The following is a 22515-nucleotide window of genomic DNA, read 5'->3' on the forward strand; positions in this document are numbered from 1 at the left end:
AGCACGAGAAGATCAGATCAAAAACTCACTCCCTATATTGTAAAGCAGGAAATATTTTCAGAAATTAATTCCTCAATAAAATAATGTGAGATATCTGTATCATTTTTTGGACCATGCCAGGTGATTGACTTCTTTGGAACTTGCTATTAGAAGCACAGTCTTATTGACCACAGAGGACCTTCTTTCCAATGGTTTTCTTCAAGCTCAAAATCATCCCAATTGGAAACTCTAGACCTGATCCCAACCCTTATTTTCTCCAAATGGTGACTTAGAGATGCATTTTATAGTAATAAAATGCATCTCTAAGCAGATCAACTGTCTTAGCAACTGGATGCACTTATTTAAAATTCACTTTGGAAAATCATTTCCGTATTAAAAAAACAGGGTTCTGTTAAATAAGTCTCTTTATGTTGATTTGATTTCTAATTGGAGGAATATTTAAGTGGAATTATTCTGGCAAAAGTTTCCTTGTTATTTATTGTTTCTGCTTTGATGAATCAGTTTAGTTGAAAGGGTGCCTTAAATTCAATGAGTTAATTGTCTTTGGTTTTGGATGGGTTGCAATGCCAACTGTTTGTTTGCTTTTAATGGATTTCCTTATGTCCTTAGAGGAAGAACTAAAAGACTTTTCCCTAAAAAATTTTATCCTTGTAGTTGCTTTAAGTCAGCAGTGATATCATAGCCCTTAATAACAACAATATCATTCAAAGTATCTAATGATACTAGTGCCCCTTCTAAGACAGCTAGAAGTTTCAAAGGCTAAAGGGGGCCTCAATTTGGGAGATATAAAGTTCTTCTTTGACTGTGCTTGATGGGGAAAAAGGAAGAGCTCTCTTCTGGAATAATAACCTGGGAAGTGCAGCAGATTCTTCCTGAATAATAGTATGCATCTTGGAAAATCTCCAACATTGTCTGTCTTTATTACTTACTTAGGTTTTTTTTTCTTCTGTTTGATTATGTCTGATTCTCAGAGAATGCCTGGACACGTTCCTGCAGTTTTCCTGGCAAGGTTTTTCAGAAATGATTTACCATTGCCTCCTTCCTGGCATTAAGAGAATGTGACTGGTCCAGGGCTAGCCAGTTTAATTTATATCCAAGGCAAGACTAGAGATCATGCTTTCCTGGTTTCTAACCTGAAACATTAGCATTCATATCAGCTAACCATCCCTATTAAAAGGAAAATATGGGAAAAGATAAAATTAATCATTAGTGTTAAGTACACATTAGGAATTACCTTTGAAATCTGTGATATGGAGGCTTAAAGAAGACGTATGGTTTAAATACTGTGCTTGATGTAGAAATGATTCCACTAATCAGGAAATCTCCTGACTTGTAATAATTAAATTTGCTACCTCCCTCTTTTTGTATGTTCAATGGACATTTGGTCATCAGCGTCCCACATGGAAAATGGGATACCAGAGGAAGCAGCATCAGCAGTATTTCAGATATCATGATGGAGATCTTCTGTAGTTCTGTGAGACAGGTGCCCACTGTCTTTGGCCTCAGAGCTGTCTAAGGAGAAGCACACTTCTCTTGCCAAAGAACACAGATAGGCTGACTTGATCAAGCAAGATGAAATTTAATCTGGCACATTAAAAGGACAACATTAAAATTCCGACCTGTACATTTGTGCCTACAGGAGTCTCACCGTGTGTTCTTCATCAACCATGAGGTCCTTGTGAACCAGATTTTCAGATTTTTATAAGAATTACTAAATATTTGTGAAATCCATTGATGAGGGTTACTAACATCTACCTTGTTTCAAAATAACTGTGGCTGAAAGAAGTCCCTTAGGCTTTAGTGGAAGATGAAGTAATCATTGTGATTTTGATAATTATACAGAGAAGAGGAAGAGGAACAAAAACTGCATATTGACAGAGTGAATGAAGTTGGTGCAGGGAAATTGGAAAAAAATTTACAGTAAATACGCAAAGCAGATCCTGACTGGATCAACAGAAAACAAAAATACCGTAAATGCCGGCATATAAGACGACTTCCGCGAGCGCTGAAATCGGCGCCAAAGACGGGGGTCGTCTTATACGCCGAGTCGTCTTATACGCCGGAAATACTGGTAGTTTCCGGCGTATAAGATGACGTTCTAGGAATGCGGCCCGGCTATAAAGACGGGGGTCGTCTTATATGCCGGGTCACCTAATACGCCAGCATATACGGTATTTGTTAAGAACTTCAATTTTCAAGATTATAAAACATTGGCAAGAAACTAGGTTTCGGGCAAAGACAAAGGTTAAATATCTGGGGTTACATTGACAAGTAAAAAGTCTAAATTGTTTCAAAACAATTTTGTACTTGGAAAAACAATTTGGAACTCTGGTTTTATATATGGTGACGGCAACAAAACTGGCACAAAAATGGAAGGAGGCTTCCATTCTCACCATGCAGAAATGTTTACAAAAGCTGATGGAATTAGCAGAGATGGCCCAATTGATTGTTTTCATAAAAGAAAAGAATATAAGTACTTTTGTTTCTCTTTGGAATATGTTATTTTTATTCCAGACTTTACTGATATTGACAACTGACACTGTAGTTAACCAATGGCAAAAAATAAATAAATCTAAATTCATCTGGTAAGGGTTAGCATTAGGATTAGGTAAACTACTGCAAAATGATAAAGAAAGAGGAGCTTTGGGTTTACCAGATTTGAAACTGTATTTTGATACCTGCTCTTGGATCTGGATGAAAGAGTGGGTGACTCTCCAAAATAAGAGATTACTCAAATTAGAAGGTCATGAACTAAGATTTGGATGGCATGCCCACTTATGGGATGACAAGATTAAAATAAATGTTGACTTTAAGAATCTTTTTGCTAGGTGTGCCACCCTAGGGTTCTGGAATAAATATAAAATAAAGTTCTCTATGAAATTAACTCTTTGGGTGTCACCTTAGGAAGCTTTCTCTTAGAAAATAAATGATAGTGAGGCCAGACTGGTGGACCTATGGTTAAATAAGTGAACTTACTCTCAAGTCCAAAGAAGAGTTGGAGTCAGAAGGATTTGTCCGTTACTGGTTTACAAACCTATTGCTAAGGTTTATAAATTGTCACTGAAACTGAATGTGGAAAATGAATATATGAAACAGTATATGATCAAATGGACAAAAAAATTCAGGGTATAATATAAAACTTGTACAATGGGAAAACATGTGGCTAAAGGGTTTAATTACGCTTAATTACAATCTGAAAGAAATTTTTTATGCTATGATGTATCTTTGATCCTTAACAACCAATAAATTGTCAAACATGTATAAAAGTATTTCAGATGCATGTTGGAAATGTAAATGTAAATATAAAAAAGGAACTTCGTACTATCTTTGGTGAACCAAACCAAAAAAATATTATATTATCATGTTCATTTTGAGAATCTTCTGTATTAAAATTCATCCCTGCCAAGGAAGGGACGAGGGAAGGGGGAGAGGTTGGCAGCACTTCACTCAAAGAATGACAGAGCCATTAGAGATCTTCTATCTAAACCACAGGTCGGCAACCCACAAGGGCACTTGTGCTTCCCTTCTCTCTCTCTCTCTCTCTCTCTCTCTCTCTCTGTAAGAAAGAGAGTGGCCTCATACTGTTCTCCAAGCCGAGAAGCTTATTGGGCAGGGCTCCTCCTTTGCTGCATCTCTGCAAGAAGCAGGAAGCAGCAGGAAGCAGCAAGTAGCATATCTCTCTCTCACACACACACACACACACACACACACACAGAGAGAGAGAGAGAGAGAGAGAGAGAGAGAGAGAGAGAGAGAGAGAGAGAGTAGGGGAAGAGGACTGACAGACCAAGGGCAGGAGAGAGCCAGCCCAATAAGAATGGTAGTCCCAGCTTGTCTGAGAACAGCATGAAGCCAGCTTGCCAGGTGAGCAGAAGATTGGAGAGAGGGGGAAGAGAGAGAGAGAAAGAGACAGAGACAGAGACAGAGAGAGAGAGAGGAAAGATTGAGGGGGGAGAGAGAAAGACAGAGGGAGAGAGAAAGGGAGACAGAGAAAAAACAAGGGGAGAGAGAAAGATAGAGGGAGAGGAAAGAGAGAGAAAAAGAGAGAGGGAGAGGAAAGAGAGAAAAAGAGAGAGGGAGAGAGAGGAGAGAGAGGGAGAGAGAGGAGAGAGAGAGAAAGAGAGGGGGTGAGAGAGAGGGAGAGAGAGAGGGAGAGAGAGAGTGTGTGTGTGTGTGTGTGTGTGTGTGTGTGAGAGAGAGAGAGAGAGAGAGAGAGAGACAGAGAGAAAGTCATGCACAGCACTCTCTATTTCTTTTTAATTAAACTCTTCAATCAAGCCCCCCACCTCCAGCAAGCTTGCATACATGCGCACAATTTGCAGCTCCCAGTGTTTTCTTTCTGTGGGAAACAGGTCCAAGTGGCTCTTTGAATATTTAAGGTTGCCGATCCCTGATCTAGATCAACCCCCTGCTCAAGCAGGAGACCTATACCATTCCAGACAATGGAATGTCTATATCTCTGCTTAAAAGGAGCACCTACAACTTCTGAAGGCAAACCTTACATTGGTTAGTTCAGGGTCCGCAACCTGTGGGCCATGGCCCACTACCAGGCCATGGCTTGCTGTCTAGCAGGCCATAGAAAAGTCTGGTCAGGGCACACATGTGTGCTCACCCCCATTTGCTCTACTGCCTCGGTCACGGAGAAAACGGGACACCGCGTGGCAAAAATGTGGCAGTGCTGGTGTCATGCGCAGGCTAGCACTGCCCCATTTGCATCATGCCTACTTGCAGCCCTGTTTGTGTGTACACACAGAGACATGTGTAAAATGCTTCCCCCTCCCTTTCCCTCTGGTCCACCAACCAAGAAAGGTTGCAGACCCCAGGATTAGTAGTTTTCACTCCTTAGTTCTAGGCTGGTTTTCTCCTTGATTAGTTTCCATCTAGTGTTTCTTGTCTTGCCTTCTGGTGCTTTGAAAAGTAGGTTGACTCCTTCTTTGTGGCAGCCCCTCAAATATTGGAACAGTGCTATCATGTCATCACCGTTTGTCATATGTTTTAGCCTCCAGCCCCCTAATCATCTTTGTTTACCATCCATTAAGATCAGATGGTCCCACTGGTTTTGTTTATAGAACAATGAATGGCCAAGAGCAGAGCCTTCTCAGAGACAGCACCCCAAAAATAGAACTTTCTCCCAAGGAAAATATGAAAAGTACATCCCTCACCCGTTTAGAGGCAACTCCAAACACACTGTTCAGCCAGGCATATGTAGAACAACAACAAATTTCATGGTCAAACAGCACTAATGAAATTACTACTAATATTTTTCTTTCTTAAAATATACACTTTTAATAGTTTTAAGCAGTGCTGGTAATGCTTTACAATAGTTGTATTTGAGGGTTTTCTTGTAAACCACCTGGATTTCTCAGAAACATTGAATTTTGAATTAGATATTGATTTAATAAATTAGGCAGAAGAAACAAATGCTTAAATACATTTAAATTCCACAGACCCACTGCCTCCTAGGTGCATACTGCAGAAAAAATAAGGCATTTCTTTTCTAGCCAGCACAAGGTTCCTGTGGTTCTCAACCTGTGGGTCGGGACCCCATTTGGGGTCGAATGACCATTTCACGGGGGTCGCCAAACCATGCTGTCCACCATTTTTTTCCCTTTTCCCTAGCTGTCCTAATCCCTCTTATTGGTGGCCACACCCACTTGGGGGTCACCACAACATGGGGAACTGTATTATGGGGTCACGGCATTAGAAAGGTTGAGAATAACTGTCTATCATTTCATCTCTGTTAGTGAGAATTAAGTTCAATATGGCTGCTTCCTTTTTCTACTTTTGGGGAGACAAAGTTGTCTGCTAGGTTTGTCAGGAACCTATTTGATCTTCCACTTAGTGCAGAGTTTGTCTTCCAGTTGATGTTAGGGTAGTTAAAATCACCCATTACTGTTGTGATATGCTACCTACATACCTTAGTTAACTGACTAACAAAAACTTCATCTACTTCCTCTGTTTGATTGAGTGGCCTATAGTATACACCTACGGCAATGTCATTTTTTCCCCTTTTATTATATTGACCCAAATGCATTCAAAACAGTTTTCATCATTGTTGTGATTACTACCTATCTTGGTGCGACACTCACTATTAAAAGCTTGATTTTGCTTGACAGCAAGGTTGATATTCTTACCTGCAAAACATCTATCTTACATGTACTGATAATCCTATTAGTTTTAGATTGCTGGGGACAGAAATGTTCTATATCAATTAACTCATTGTCCCTGTTGTTTAGTTTGAATGTTTCTCCAGAAAATCTGTGGATTTAACTCAATCCCTTTAACTACATATTGAAATCTGATATACACTGGCCTTTTCCTTTTTGGTCCTTATATAGTGGTAAAACCATTAAAGAAGTAAGCCTAAAGCCTATCCTACTAAGTTCCTGCCCAAACTCTGGAAATCCTTCTGCACAGAGAGCACATCTTTTTGGGACAGATCATTCATGCCAAGATGTAAAATAGCATCAATATCACAGTCCTTACTAGTATTCTTGACTATCTTAAAAATATGTCTTTTGTCTCTGCTGGCAGTAGCACCTGGCAGACACCTGATGTTAGAACCCAATGCATTTTATCTTTCTTTCTTATGCTTTCATTTTCAGATTCTGCCATTCCAATGGGAGGAGAGGGACCTATGGGTATTCTGCAGTGTACTTCCTTTGCTTTGTTCTATTCTTTTTGAAGCATCTTTCTTGAGTGAGAATGAAATGAGCCTCTGCTTTATCTCCAGGTGGAGGGAAGAAGCTGCAGAGAAACCTGACAGCCTTGAGAACGGAAACTTATTGATTCTTTCCCACAGAAATTTGACACCTATGGATTGGCTCAATTTGAACCAGCTGGATGGACAGTTGGGATGGGATTTGAAAGGATTCTTTTAATATAATGTTTTACATGGGAAATCCTCAGATCCTGCCTTACTATCCTGCTGTCAATACTTTCCAATAAAAGTTCCTGTTGAGACAATGCAAGTTTCAAGAGTTCTGCTTTCTTGGGAGGTTTAACTGAGGCAGGTCCTTACACCTGACCTCTTTCAAAATCTCCATATTCTTTCCTAAATTTACATCCCTTATAATTGAATCACCAACCAGAAGGTGGCTTCTGTTTTTGGATGCCTTGCTCTATTTGAATGACTGATGTGTATTACCTGATTCACACTTTCCCCTATCCAAAACAAGTTCTGCCTCTTAGATCATAATCCCCTGCTCATTTGAGTTGTCATCATCATCATCACAACCAGCTTGACCTGCCACCTCAATATCCCTATTAAGGTCACCAAGTGCTTATCTTGCTTCACTGGACTTTGTCTCAGTCTCCCTAAACTCTATATGTACGGTGCATACAGAACATTTATTTATATACATACATAAACATACATATTTACATATACATACACATATCCACAACCAAATAGATAAAATATCTGTTAACTAGCAAAAGATGAGAAAGGTTTAAGTTATTGAAGGAGAATATAGATCAGCGTTTCTCAACGTTTGTGTGACGGCGACCCCCGTCACACAGACGCACCACGCATGTGCGGCGCCGCCCCATGCGCAGCGCGCATGCGTGGTGCCGCCCCCTGAGGGGGGGAAATGGCAGATCGCGTTGTTTGGCGACCCCCGTAAAATGGTCGTTCGACCCCAAATGGGGTCGCGACCCATAGGTTGAGAACCGCTGATATAGATTCACTGATCTGAACTGTGCTCAATTCCAAATGACTTTCAACAGTTCTCATGTGTTCCAGAAGAAGCTTTGCATTGTAACTATATTACTTATCTTTCTGTTTCCATACTCTTCATATGTATTTGTTTTTCATTTAAGTGAGCATATTTCTCACAAGGAAAGCATACACTGTTGGTTATATCTCAAAGAGCAGTGTCTCCATTGAAAAGGCATGCTTATGAATTCCAGTCCTCTTATCTCATGAAAGTGGCAGAACTCACAGTGATATTTGAGTAAGGTAGGCTGAAATTTGGTGGAGAAAATGTTCCTGTGAATACTCCATGGCAAAACTATATACAGCTTAAAAGCTCAAAAGCAACAGATTAAATTGCATTCAGAAGGTCATAGGAAGCCAATGTGGGATCTTTTTTGACCTACCAACAGCTCTGTAATTGGATTCTAGTCCAGTTAAAGCTGCTGAATGGGCTTCAAAGAAACTCATGTGTACTACAACACATTGAAATAGTCTGCACAAGGGAGAAAAGTGCTTATCACCAGACAAGTCTGAAAAAATGTGGTATCCAGACCTGAGCAAAGGTAGAAGGAAAGAGAAGTAGTGGATGACCAGCAGCAATATGGATGGGCTTAATTACAGTGTCAGAGATCATCTTGAAGAAGATCTAGCTATGATGGCATTACATACACATATGACAACCCATAATAACTCAATCCATAATAACTCAACCTTGAGCCATCCTGACTGGCTCAAGGTTAATTCAACCTTCCATCCTTCCAAGGACAGTAAAATGAGGACCCATATTGTTGGGGGCAATACGTTGACTCTGTAAACCGTTTAGAGAGGGCTGTAAAGCACTGTGAAGCAGTCTTTAAGTCTAAGTGCTACTGCTATTGCTATATCATGATCTGGAGGCAACCATATGGAATAGCTGATTTTCTATGTGATACACACCAGACAGAATAAGAATAAATTATAATGTCCCCACTGGCTAGTTAAAAAGAAACCGGCCCTTGGTGTTTTCAGAGCTTGCTTGTTTTCTAACAGATGTTTACCCTAACTACAAGTTACCCTAACTAGGTAATAATATCAGTGCTAGTAAGGAGAGCTGTTTGTTGTCAGTTTATATTCTGGTGTCTTGCCTGTCTGAGTGGGTGGGGGTGGTCTTAGGGATTCTATGGTTGGGCTGTTTACTAATGGCTCTTTGGCAGTTTCTTGATTGGGTTATTGCTTACTTGATTGTAGGTCTGAAGTTGACTTTGAAGTTATCTATGCTGATCTGAGAGCTGATTGCTGGTGGAGGTATACTGGAGTCTTTTTCTCTTTGGGGCTGGTTGATTGTCTCATACCCAATTCCATCAACCGTTCCTTACATCTTTTAGCCTCCAGTCCCCTAATCATCTTTGTTGCTCTTCTCTGCACTCTTTCTAGAGTCTCAACCTCTTTTTTACACCGTGGTGACCAAAACTGGATGCAGTGTTCCAAGTGTGGCCTTACAAAGGCATTGGAAAGTGGTATTAACACTTCACGTGACCTTGATTCTCTCCCTCTGTTAATGCAGCCTAACACTGTGCTGGCTTTTTTGGCTGCTGCAGCACAAGGCTGGCTCATATTTAAGTGATTGTCCACTAGGAGTCTGAGATCCCTCTCACAGTTACTACTATTGAACAAGGTACAACCTATACTATACCTGTACATTTGATTTTTCTTGCCTACATGTAGAATCTTACTTTTTTCACTGGTTAAAATCATGGCTTTTGAAGATTATAAAACATAAAATATATCTTAACATAGGTGGCCATACAAATCTTTTAAAATAAATGAAGAATTAAAAGAAATTATGTTGAGCTATGGAATGTTTTTGAGAAATAACAATCTGACAATATCTCTTTGTCCTTTAAAAAAATTTACACAAGGACTCGAAGCCAGACTCTGAACAGAACAGAGTTAAACAGTATGATCCCAGATCAGCAAAGAAATGAGACAACACTGTATTCTCCTCTCTTATGTATGCATCTCGTACATTGAATGGATATTGAGAAATGTAGGTTAGAAGACAAATGACATGGTTTTAAATTGGTGGAGGAAACATCAATAAATTTCACTATGCTATTTATTGATAGTAAGATTAATCACATGGGAGAAAGAAAAAATTCTTTGAAAAAATAACTGTTTACAATGTCTTATTTTAATTTAGCAATAATGTGGATAAAATATAACTGCCAAAATCAAGATCACTCATTGTTTTTCATCATTAGATGCTCCTTCGCATTCATGTCAGGTCTCAGAATGATGATATAACATTTCGGGACAAAGATGCAGCCAAGTAAGTCGAGGCTGGAGGTCAGGATGGAGAAGATCTGCACAGCCACCATGTATTTTCCTTTGGTGCTCAGGTAGGCGGGGACAAAAGAAACCCAAACACTGCAGAAGAGCAGCATGCTGAAGGTGATCCACTTGGCTTCGTTGAAGCCCCCTGGTAGTTTTCGGGCTAGAAAAGCTACCAAGAAACAGATGGAAGCCAGAAAGCCCAAGTAGCCAAGGGCAGAATAGAACATGATGACTGAACCTTCATTGCACTGCAGTAGGATCTGCCCTTTTTGGGAATATAAATCAGAATCTGGGAATGGGGGAAAGATTCCCAGCCATATGAAACAGATGCCCACCTGAACACCAGAGCAGGAGAAGATGATGAAATTGGCCAAAGATTTCCCCAGCCATTTCCTTATTTTGCTTCCTGGCTTTGTGGCCAGAAATGCCATCACCACCATGATAGTCTTGGCCAGCAAGGATGACACAGCAACTGAGAAAACAACACTGAAGGCAGTTTGTCGAAGAAGACAGGTCACTTTCTTGGGTTGACCAATGAATAGAAGGGAAGTCAAGAAGGAAAGCAGGAGAAAGATCAGCAGAATGTAGGTGAGATCACGGTTGTTAGCTTTGACTATGGGAGTTTCTCGATATTTAATAAAAATTCCTAGAACTAAGGCAGTGGTAAGAGACAAAAAAAGGGCAAAGACAGCCAGGATGAGACCTAGGTTTTCTCTGTAGGACAGGAAAGTTATAACTTTGGTGACACACTGATCCCGCTTCTCGTTGGAGAAATGGTCATCTGGACATTTTGCACATTGGGCTACATCTGGAAAACACAACTGCTTTTTAAATAGTGGTTCAATGACATTCAGCACATCATGACCAACCGACCAGAAACAGAATGTAGATAGAGCAATAAAGAGCAATAAAGATTCTCTCTCTCTCTCTCTCTCTCTCTCTCTCTCTCTCTCTCTCTCTCTCTCTCTCTGTCTCTCTCTCTCTCAAAAAATATTATTAAAATAATGAAATGCAAGGGAAAAATGCTTAATTACTAAGCATGAATAAAGTAGTTAATTATGTTTATGGAAAACATTCTTCCCTTTTGTTATTTCCCCAAGCTGTGAGTAGAATAAACAAAAATACATACACAAACAACTTCCACACATAATCTATTTGTTTCTCTCCCTGTGTGTTTTACTTTAAAGTGTAAAGATTCTTGCTGGTATCTGATATTAGTTTTGATTCATCTCAAAAGTTTCTAGTTAAAAATCATGTTCTAAAACTTTAAATATATCCTGCTGTGCAATGTGTTCCACATATGAGAGCTATTCTTTTTAAAAGTTGCTTAAACTTCATCACAGATACTGTAGATCAGTGTTTCTCAAACTTCACAACATTAAGACATGTACTTCAGTTCCCAGAATTCCTCAGCCAGAATTCCCCAATTCCCTGAATTCCATGGCTCCTGAGGAATTCTGGGAGTTCATGTCCCCATGACTTAATGTTGCAAAGAATCACTGCTGTACGCATTGTCAATTGTGTTATTGCTGCATATTCTGCAAATTGACCTCCCAATCTGACATCACTGACAAAATATCTATTTTTCCAATTCTCTCAAAAATTTGTTCAGGTTAGGGTAAGGGTTAGGGTTAGCATTTTTTTTTCTTTTTGAAACTATACTTATAAAGAATATTTGTGATTTCGGTTCATTTTGTATAGGATTTTTTCTGAATAATTTGATGTATTTCATTCCAATGCTTTTGAGGTTCTTCTGCATAACCACTACAGATGATAAAATGTTCCTTCTTATCATGGCTTTTCCAACTTTAAATGTTCTATTATTTGTTTATTTTGCAATTGTTGGTGTAGTTGTAGAACACTTGAAAAACATTTTGCAGCAATTTCCCCTTAAATTATAACTTGGTGTGAATTTTCTGTATTTTTCTTTTTGAAAGCTCTTCTCATTTTTGCATTGTGATCAACTGTTTGACATTTTGCATCCATTTTATCATAAAAATGTTTATTTTTTTCCATCTCCATGTTGTATTTCAAAAAGAAACTTATATATGGTTCTTAATCATAAATCTTGTTTTCTATATGTGTTTCAAATGCTGTCATATTTCTTAAGGTCTCTCAATCTTTTTCAAAATTGCTTGTTATTATTTCAGCAACTTGTGAAAACATTCACAATGGTGAATTTTACCTTCACTGAACAATTCTTGCAGTGTTTTTAGTCTGTTTCCTGAGTCTAGATGTAGCATATTGGTATACGAGAACAAATCTTGGTAATACTGACCAGCTCAAGGTTGAATCATTCTTCCATCCTTTCGAGTCAGTAAAATGAGGACCCAAATTTTTGAGGGGCAATATGCTGACTCTGTAAACTGCTTAGAGCATGCTGTAAAGCACTATGAAGCAACATATAAGTCTAAGTGCAATTCCTATTGCTACTATATTATCCTTAGAATAAAAGACTAGTGCTGCTTCTTTGTTCTTGAATTACCTACCTTCCTGCACAGAGATGGTTCCTTCCATACATGGAGAACAGTCGTAGCAGCAAACTGGTTCTCCCTCTCTCATCAGCTTGGTATATCCTGGGAGGCAACTTTCCGTACACCTAGAAAAGGGGGCCTTCTGAACAGAAAGAAAAATCAGAGAAATGTATGAATGAGGGGATTACTTCTAAAAATGGAAGCGAGCACCAAAGTGGGTTCATGAATTCAAGAAGGTAATTTCAAGATCTTTTTCCAAATACAATGAAAATATTTTTGTTTTAGTGAAATTTTGCACTAGCAGTTTCGTTTCTGCAGGCTATGATCTCAGAGTCCCCTTAATGTTCAGAAAAAGCTGCTGACTCTCCAGTCCAATCATCATTATCCTGGGATTTTTCTGCATTTGTGCTTCAGATCCTATCAGCTTCAGCCAACTGGTCAATATTACAAAACTATGGAAAGCCTAGTCCAAAGCATGGAAAGCAAAGGCTTACTTCATCTTATCTTAGCAATTGCTAGAACACCATCTGTGGCAACATTTCCTCTGCCTTCTTACAATATGTATTTCTTAGATCTCAATTTACTATCAATTAAGTCTCAAAGAAGACTCCAGTTCTAAAAAAACATTGAATGATTCAACAGAAGAAAACCTGTGTAACTCAGGGTTGAATTGTAAACTCCTTGATGCTCTCTGGTTTTGACTGCCTGTTTGCAGATATTTCATTATTTGAGTAGATAACATTATCAGTGCTATCATCAGGCATTGATGATGTTACTTAGTTGGGAAATTAATCAATGAAATTACCCGCAAACAAGCAAGCTCAGAGAACACCAAAGATTCCACTGAATAAAATGCCCTACCGTAAGTCCCTCAAAGTCAAAGGCCAGTTCCCTGGTTTGTGATGCTCCTAAGTTTCCTTACATGCTACAAGCAGCTTTGAGCTAGCCAACAACATGTTTTCCATTCTACACCAGAGCAATGCTGGTATTCCCATCAAAAGCAACAGATTTTTTTAAAGTATTTTATTAGTTTTCTTTCATTACAATTCAATTGTGCTTAATGAACAATGTGTTGTCTGGCTTGATTTTTGCCTAGTCATATTGGTTAAATTATTACTCTCTGTCCCGCTTTTCCAATCATTGATGAAATAAGTTCTGTATTTAAAATTATTCTGTATCTTCCTTTCCTTTGATTGTCAATGTGAGCCTGTCCATTTCTGCACAGTCCAATATTTTCTTAATTATCGCTTCCTTCGATGGTGTTATATCATTTTTCTAGTGCTGTGCAAATATAATCCTTGCTGCAGTTAATCCATGTATTGTTAAATATACATTTTGTTTATCAAACTTTTCTGGCCTTATGCCTAGTAAAAAAGGTTCAGGTTTAAAATGTATATGCTTTGCTAACATCTTTTCTCACCAAGTATGTATTTTAGTCCACTTTTTTTTCTTCTATACATGTCCCCCACAAGCGATAATATGTACCGGGATTTTGATTACATATCCAACATTTGCTAGACATATTTTGAAACATTTTTGCTAATCTAACAGTAGTAATTTCAATCAAGAACCTTTTCAATCTCTCTGCTATTATTGAGGCAAAAAAATATAATCCACATTTAATAATAATATTGGTCTATAATTTTTTTTATCTGTGACAAACCTGAATCTTCTCTTGATTTTTGCCTAGTCATATTGCTTAAATTCTTTGAACTATGGTGCTGGAAAAGACTCCTGCGAGTCCCTTGGACTGCAAGGCGTTCAAACCGGTCAGTTCTAGAAGAGATCAACCCCGACTGCTTTTTAGAAGGCCAGATCCTGAAGTTGAAACTCAAATACTTTGGCCACCTAATGAGAAGAAAGGACTCACCGGGTCACTAATGCTGGGAAAGATTGAGGGCAATAGAAGAAGGGGATGACAGAGAATGAGATGGCTGGATGGAGTCACAGAAGCAGTAGGTGTGAACTTAAATGGACACCAGAAGATGGTAGAGGACAGGAAGACCTGGAGGAACGTTGTCCATAGGGTCGCGATGGGTCGGACACGACTTCGCAATTAACAACAACAACAAATTGGTTAAATTCTTACTCTCTGCCCTGCTTTTCCAATAATTGATAAAATAAGTTCTATATTTGAAAGTATTCTGTATCTTTTTTTACTTTGATTCTCAATGTGAGTCTGTCCATTTCTGCATAGTCCAATATTTTCTTCATTATTGCTTCCTTCAATCGTGCTATCTCATTTTTCCAGTGCAGTGCAAATACATGTAATGTTAAATATACATTTCGTTTATCAAACTTTTCTAGCATTATGCCGAGTAAAAAAACAGTTCAGGTTTAAAATCTACATGTTTTCCTAACATCTTTTCTCATCAAGTATGTATTTTAGTCCAAAAGATTTTTGCTTTTACACATGTCCACCACAAATGATAATATGTACTGGGATTTTGATTACATTTCCAACATTTGCTAGACATATTTTTAAACATTTTTGCTAATCTAACAGTAGCAATTTCAATCAAGAATCTTCTCAATCTCTCTGCTATTACTGAGGCAAAAAATGTATAATCCACATTTAATAATAATATTGGTCTATAATTTTTCATCTGTGTCAAATCTGAATCTTCCCTTCATATTAAAGTAATACTTGCTTCCATCCTCTAATAATACCTCGTTACACACTTTCTTCATTGGTAGGCTTAATGTATCTTGTAGATATTTGTAAACCTCTGCGGGTAGCACATCCAGTCCTGGTATTTTATCGTTTTTCTGCTTTTTTATAGCTTCTATGATTTCCATCATTGTAATTTTTTCATTTAATATATTTTTTAGGTTTTCTGATATTTTTGGTAGGTTTGGATTTTCCAAGTATTGTATCATTTTTTTTCTCGAGAAATTCCTTCTACATCATATAATTTTTCATAAACTTCTTTGTTTTTTTAATTGCATCAGTTTGAAATTGTATGTTACCCTTCTCATCTTGTAGTTTATTATCAGTTTCTTGTCTCTTTCTGTTTTTAGTTTATATGCCAACCATCTTTCCGACTTGTTTGCATTTTCAAAAAATTTTTGTTTTACCCTTTTTATTTGTAGAGCCAATTCTTTTGACTCTATTAAATTTAATTTATGTTTCACTTTCTCCATTTGCCTTTTCACAATTTTCTTTTGTGGATGTATTTGTAATTCTAATTCCAGTTTCTTGAATTATTCTCTTAGTGTTGTAAATTGTTGGGGTTTTTTCTTTGTCCTTTTTAGCCATATATGTTATAGCTAATCCTCTAAAATACATTTTGGCTGTGTCCCATACATTCTGAATTGATGTTGCTTCCTTTTTATTTTCTTTAAAGAAATACTCCATTTCCTTTATTGCTATTTCTACAAATTGTTTCTCTTTTAACAAAGATTGATTCAAAGTCCATCTTGATTTCTTCTTTATCTCTTTATGGGTCATCTTTATTGGATTATGGTCCGCCCAAATATTAGGTTTTACCTCAATCTCATATATATTAGTACTTAGCTCAGGAGACATCCATATCATATCAATTCTAGACCAAGATTTATGTCTATTCGAATAAAATATGTACTGGTCTTTTTGGGGTTTCTTTCTCTATAAGTATCCTGTATGGAAATTTCTTCTGTCATTCTATCTTTCTTTCCTTTTTCCCTCCTTTGCTGCTTCTATAATATAATTTTTTATCGACAATTGCATTAAAATCTCCTATCAAGCAAATGTTTTGATGTTCCATTTCCAATATTTTCCTTTGTAATTTTTGATAAAATTCTTCTTGTTTGTTATTTGGTGCATATATTGCTACCATCAGTATCTGTTTTTGATTTATCATTATTTCTACCATTAGGATTCTTCCTTCTTCATCTGAGTAGACCTGTTTGGATTCTAATGTCTCTTTTATATATAAAGTGACTCCTCTTTTCTTTTGATGTGCTGATGTAAAATAAAGTTTCCCAATTTTGGGGCATTCCAGCAATTTATAGTGTTGTTTTTTTATATGTGTTTCTTGGAGACAAATTATATCTATTTTTAGTTTCCATAATCGTGCAAAAATCATTTCTTTTTGATGGGGAGTTCAATCCATTTATATTCATTGAGAAAATTCCACTTTCTTTCTCCATCTTCTTTACTTATATTTAGGTTTTATTCACCTAGTGGGCCTTTCCTGTCTCTGTTCTTTTATCACCTACTCTCTTTCTTGATTTGTGTTTTCTTTTTCTTCTTCTTCTTCTCTTTGTATGGGTGTCTCTTCTGTTACTAACTTTCTCTGTATTTCATTTTCCCAATCTCCTTGTGGTTCTTGTGTTTTCTCTTCAAGAAAACTTCTGTATGTCTCATAGAACTCTGTTGCCTTAAAGATGGAGTCCAATCTATATGTTTTCACATCCCAATTTATTAATATTCCTTCCAGGACCAACCATCTGAAATTCACTCCTTTTGCATTTAATTTTATAATCAAAAATTGGTAGTATTTTCGAGAATCTCTTATCCTCCTAGGGATCTGTTCAGGACCACAATTTCTTTTTTTTTCTATACATCAGTGGCTCATCTCTCACTCTCTTCAATATTTCATCTCTCATTGTTTTTTTCACAAATCTAACGTGAACCTAGGGAGTCTATGTCTCCTTGTGTAGCTTGAGTTAATTCTATATACCTGATCCAATTCTCCTTCCATCTCATTTTTTTCCACTTCTAGAGCCTCAGCAAACAAATTAGTAATCATTTCTGTTAGGACTTCCTCCTTATCTTCAGGTATGTTCTGTAGCCTTTAAAAGTGTGACGCATTTTCCATTTCCAGTATTGTGGTTGTATCTTCCAAGCTTTTATTTTCCTGTGCTAATCTTTGATTTTCTCCTTTTCTTTCTTCCATCTTTTTCTCAGTTTCTTCTGATTTCTCTTCCATTTTCTGGATTTTTTGCTCATTCTTTATAATCATTTGTTGAGAATTTTCTAATTGTAAGTTTATATTGAAGACCTGCTCATTTATCTTATCCAAATTTTTTTGTGTCTCCTTGTTTCCTTGTATCTTCTTTATGCTGACCAAGACTATCATGGTGGTGATGGCATTTCTGGCCACAAAGCCAGGAAGCAAAATGAGGAAATGGCTGGGGAAATCTTTGGCCAATTGCATCATCTTCTCCTGCTCTGGGGTTCAGGTGGCCATCTGTTTCATATGGCTGGGAATCTTTCCCCCATTCTCAGATTCTGACTTATATTCCGCAAAAGGGCAGATTCTACTGCAATGCAATGAAGGTTCAGTCATCATGTTCTATTCCTGAATTGATTGCAATGTTGTTTGCATTTCCTTTTGAAAATTGTTCACTTTTTTGTTGAATCATAGCTTCAATCGATCTCTGATATACTGGGCTGGGCTACCCAGATGATGGTGCTGAAGCAGGTTTTTTACAAGGTTTAGCAAGGTTTGGAATACTCTTTTTTTATTCCCCCTCCAGTTACTCTATCATCAGTCTGTTGTGCCCCCTGGAAAGTATCTTTATCTGAAAAAAACCCAGATCTCATATTCAATACATCAGTACACAATTTAAATTTAAAATCATATTATGTAATTCTTATAGTTCTTGTCTGACTTGCCACAAAAAACCAAAAACTGTAGTCCAGTTTTGTCTGTCAGTATCAAGTCTGGAGGGGTAGTTATAAAGTCTAATGTAGCCCCGTGTCCAGAGTGCAAAGTCCAAGAGTTGCCAATCAATCAATGTTTGTAATCCAAAATGGCCAGCCAATCTTAAACCAATCAGTAAGACTCACCAAGCCAGGAGTAGTAAAAAGCCATATCGTTCTCTGTCTCTAGATGTTTCTTGAAATCCCAGGTCAACTGACATTTGTAATCCACAGTGTGCAGTATAATTCCATACATTCATTGATAAAATATTACATAAAATCCTGCTTCCGTCTTCAGCTGTTTGTTACAGTTCTAAGAGCTTTCAAAGTCATCCAGCTGGCTGCTTATCTGTATCTGGGCTTTATCCCAAGTCTATTCCAGGGATAATATATTGAAAGATTTTGTCTCTATTTCACCACTAGCTGTCACTCTCCCAAGTAATTGGATTTTAAATCGAAAGTTATTCATAAGATTAGTCTCATACTATTATTTTTCAAGCACAAATTAATAATTTTGACAGTTGATCAAATTTAGCAAAGCAATGTCTTTATATTACTCATTGTTTATCATTCTGTATTCTCTATTCCTGTCCCTCTTAAAGTTTTCTTTCTGCCAGTTTTGTTTCTCTGGTAAGGTGGGGGGGGGAATCCCCTTCCTCCAGTCACGCCTGGGGAGTTCTTGATTTGGGGGAATTTATCTATTCCAGGGAATAGTGTTCAAAAGTGGTAGATAGAAAGAGGATCTTCTCACCCAGTTCCATGACATGCTGTTATTGATCCTCTCATAGGGCTAGTCCCTGCCCTTCCCTGCTGTCAGTAGCTCTTGGACAGACTGCATGAATGCAGTCCCTATTTCTTCTGTCAGTTTGGAAGGATTTCCTCAGATCAAATGTCTAACTGACATCTGTCCATAATCAATGAGGGTTTCCTCCTTGGTTGTTGCCTCTCTGGGGTGACTTTTGACCCTTTGGGGCTCCCTGGAAGAAGGAAAATAAGTGTGGGATGTGGAGCTCTGCTCTCTCCACATCTGTATCACTACAACGTCAAACCGGATATCCCTTATTATAAGAACAGATATTTTGAGAGGACCAGGAGAAATAGTGTCTCCTTCAACCTGTCCTTTTAGCAGTGGTGACTCTCCATCTGAGTTAAAAAAACTGGTAAACCACAAAATCACATGGATACATAGGAATAGGTGAACAATAAAACCCACATAGAGGCAGACTTGGTTACCTGGTTAAAAGATGTTGGCCATACAATGGCATTCTCATCCACAAAGATCTTGATGTCTGAAGAGACTTCTTTTTCAACATTCCCAATTATCACCCCAGCAGCACATTTGTTGGAAAATACTGCCCAGTCCACAATATTAAAGTCAGCAGTGGAAATTCCATACTCATCCAAATAAACATCATTTACAGAAAAATTGTAAATCTGGATGTTTCTTAGAAATGGATGGAGCTGAAAAGACATGGAGAATCACCCTTGCAATGTATGCACTTGAGCACTAAATCAAAACAGAGGTACTTTATCCTAGTGCTGCTGTCTGCAAATATGGTAGGAAGAGTATATTTTTCACTTTAATTACATCTCTCCCTCTCTTTCTTTCCCACTCCCATTGTTTCTTCCAAGCTCTTTCCACTCTGTCTGTCTGTCTATGTCTATCTGTCTCCCCTTCTCACACACATACAGATCATTTTAATTTAATATTTTAGCCTGCTCTTCTTTATGAAATTGGTAAGCTCAGATCCCAAACATGTTGTGCAACAATGGTGGAAGCTCAATAGAGCATGATGGTCATTGTCATATCCTACTGCTTATTTATTCAACAATTGTGAAAAGAATCTTCCAGTCTCTTGAAACATCATATTGTAACCTCACAAGGATCCTAAAGCAGCAACCCAGGTTTAATCTAGAAGATTCAGCAACACAATCTATCTTTTTCTCTCTCTCTAAAATGCCTCATCTGGTCAGAACAAATATTAGAAACAGGCAATTGTTGTTGGGTTATCCCATAAGATGATGTTTGTCTTTAATTTAACATTTAAGAATTGAAAGGGAAACATCAGCAACATTTTGAAGAAGCATTACCTGCCATGGCTGTATCATCTGGAGTGTCTGGTGGTCCCCAACAGGCATCCTCCTCTTATTCATTTGGGAGGAAAAGGCAGCACTGAGGACCCAGGCCACAACCTGGATCGTTGTGGAAATGCTGGAGCCATCCTCAGACAGGATTCTTCCAACCAGATCCATGGATGGGATTTCCCAGGTCTCTTTTTCCAGGCATCTGTTCCAAACTTTCTTAGACAACAAAGGACTTGAATAAGAACACTGAAATGCTGCCTCCCCAAACTTTCCTGTAGCAGAATAATGTGATTTAAAATCATAATATTGTGTCCTTTTCTTTGCCTTAGTTGAGAAAGATAATAAAAGATGGTTATGCTGGAGATCAACCAACTGGTAAAATAATCTCACATTTAAATCTGACAAAGCTGTAGCAATCCATACTTTTTCCTCAAACAGGATTTTTTTCTTTTCAATGTCTCGTATTACCACTGCTAGTATTAATGAGGACTGAGAGTCCAACTGACAAACAATACTTTTCACTTTAGTGTAGCTAAAATATTCAAGGATGTCCTTTAACCACCCTGCTCTAAGAACCCTGGGTAAGCTATCTGAAAAGGCAACACAGACACCTTTCCTTTCAGCTTCTGGCACAAAGGTTCTTCTGAACTTTTCTCCGCTTTCATTGTCCGGAGCAACAAGGCCGATCCACGTCCATTGAAAATGCAGGAGCAACATGACAATTGCCAAGTGAGGAGGTTCTTGTTTTGGACTCATCCGGTAGAAAAAAGGGAAATGATGTTTCTGCTCTGAAATGTGGCTGATGACCCCATAGTTGATCTAAGATGAAACAGAAAAGATGGTTAATTGCTTTGCTTTTAAGGACAAAAATAAGTTCTTACCTCTAAGGGATTTTTCTTCTGATGTTAACTCTATACTGATATATCAGCTGGTCAATTATATTCACCAAGTTATACAACTGCACAGAATTTTCAATTTAGATGTGCTGTTTTATTATCCTATTTTTTTTCCTTTCCCCAATAACAAATTGCTGTATTACAGTGTTTCTCTTTTTGCTGTACTCTTGTACAGGCTTTGATTTGCTTTGATCATAGATTGGGGAAAATGGAACGTCACGTGATGGCAGCAGAAAAAAAACATGTCAGCTGGGTATGTTTTTATTCTCTTTGTGCAAGTAGGGAAAAACTCTCTTAAAGTAACATTTGCCTATGTTATTTCCATTACAATCCTTAGAGATGTTGTTTGGAATTGGTTGGATTAAGGATAAAAAGATGTTTTTGTCTGCCAAGACATGAGACTGCAGTGACCAGAAGACAGGGAAAAGAGGCAGAAGGGTGGAAAAAGAGGATGCAAATTCCATGCAAAATATGGTTGAGAGCACTTCAGATGAGCTATGGGTGAAGGTTCGTTCAGTTGAAAAATCTCTGTGTAACCTGTATATCTTTTTAAAAAATCAAGATATGCAATGATGTAAGAATGAAGAAATGTATTTGAATGTCTGATGAAAATACATTTCAGGCGTCCTATAAGCTCTGTCATCTGACTCATTTTATTCATTATCTGACCCCTTTTGGATTATCAGTAGACTTTACAAAATTAAATTAGCTTCAGTATTCATTCCTACTTGTGGAATTTTGTAGATGCCTAGCATAGTTGAAATGGAAGTAAAGAGTTCCGAATCAGTCTCTTCAAGGACAGCCAGAAGATTATTTTGTCTTCCACAACTGTAGTTTGGGACATTCTCTTGCCCTGTAGACAGCAAGTCCATCATGACCTCATATGTTATCCTTGCATTGAAAAAGTTCTCAGAGATGCTGTAGCCCAGGGTGATGTTGGGTAGCAGCTTTGGATTCTGGTTGATCTCATGAGTGGCAAAGAAGAAGGGCAGGACACGCCATAAGCTCATACTCTGTATACTGCAAGATAGGAGACTGCAGTTGGTTTTCATCTTCAGTTCATAAAAACACATCATATTTCCTGAAGCTGTTCCTTTAAGGATATTTATAACTAATCAGTTGGATTGCTGTCTTATAAGGCTAGTACACAGATTTGACAATCTAACAATCTGAAGTTAGTTATGGAATGCACCACCTTCTAATGTATCTCTAATGCTGTAGCCCAGGGTGACCTTTGGTAACAGCTTTCTATTCTGGTTGGCCCCATGAAGGGGAAAGCAGGAGAAGATCAGACCAAAAGCTCACTCCCTATATTGTATAGCAGGAAATATTCTCAGAAATTAATTCCTCCAAAAAATAATTTGAGATATCTGTATCATTTTTTGGACCATGCCAGGTGATGGACTTCTTTGGATCTTGCTA

General features: G+C 37.9%; 1 protein-coding gene across 1 annotated transcript; it reads right to left on the reverse strand.

Moving 5' to 3' along the window:
• Positions 1–9912: 9912 nt before the first annotated feature.
• On the reverse strand, positions 9913–22103 carry LOC120313431 (vomeronasal type-2 receptor 26-like). Its single transcript, XM_039355345.1, has 5 exons — positions 21822–22103; positions 20204–21016; positions 19346–19573; positions 12499–12625; positions 9913–10817 (listed from the first exon to the last, which is right to left on the reverse strand). Exons 1-5 carry the CDS (start codon positions 22101–22103, stop codon positions 9913–9915), a joined length of 2355 nt encoding a protein of 784 aa, XP_039211279.1.
• Positions 22104–22515: the final 412 nt, after the last annotated feature.

This window comes from Crotalus tigris, unplaced genomic scaffold, assembly GCF_016545835.1.
Source record: "Crotalus tigris isolate CLP2741 ecotype Arizona unplaced genomic scaffold, ASM1654583v1 scf7180000018682.9941245338:1185362, whole genome shotgun sequence".
In the NCBI taxonomy this organism is placed as follows: domain Eukaryota; kingdom Metazoa; phylum Chordata; class Lepidosauria; order Squamata; family Viperidae; genus Crotalus; species Crotalus tigris.

Bases quoted from the DNA above. Each gene is read 5' to 3' on its own strand.
- LOC120313431 (XM_039355345.1), bottom strand. From the start codon at position 22,103: ATGAGCTTATGGCGTGTCCTGCCCTTCTTCTTTGCCACTCATGAGATC. The intron at 19,574-20,203 runs GTAATGCTTCTT...ATGTCTTTTCAG, and splicing joins AGATGATACAGCCATGGCAG to CTCCATCCATTTCTAAGAAA. The intron at 12,626-19,345 runs GTAACCAAGTCT...CTTTCTGTTCAG, and splicing joins GGCCAACATCTTTTAACCAG to AAGGCCCCCTTTTCTAGGTG.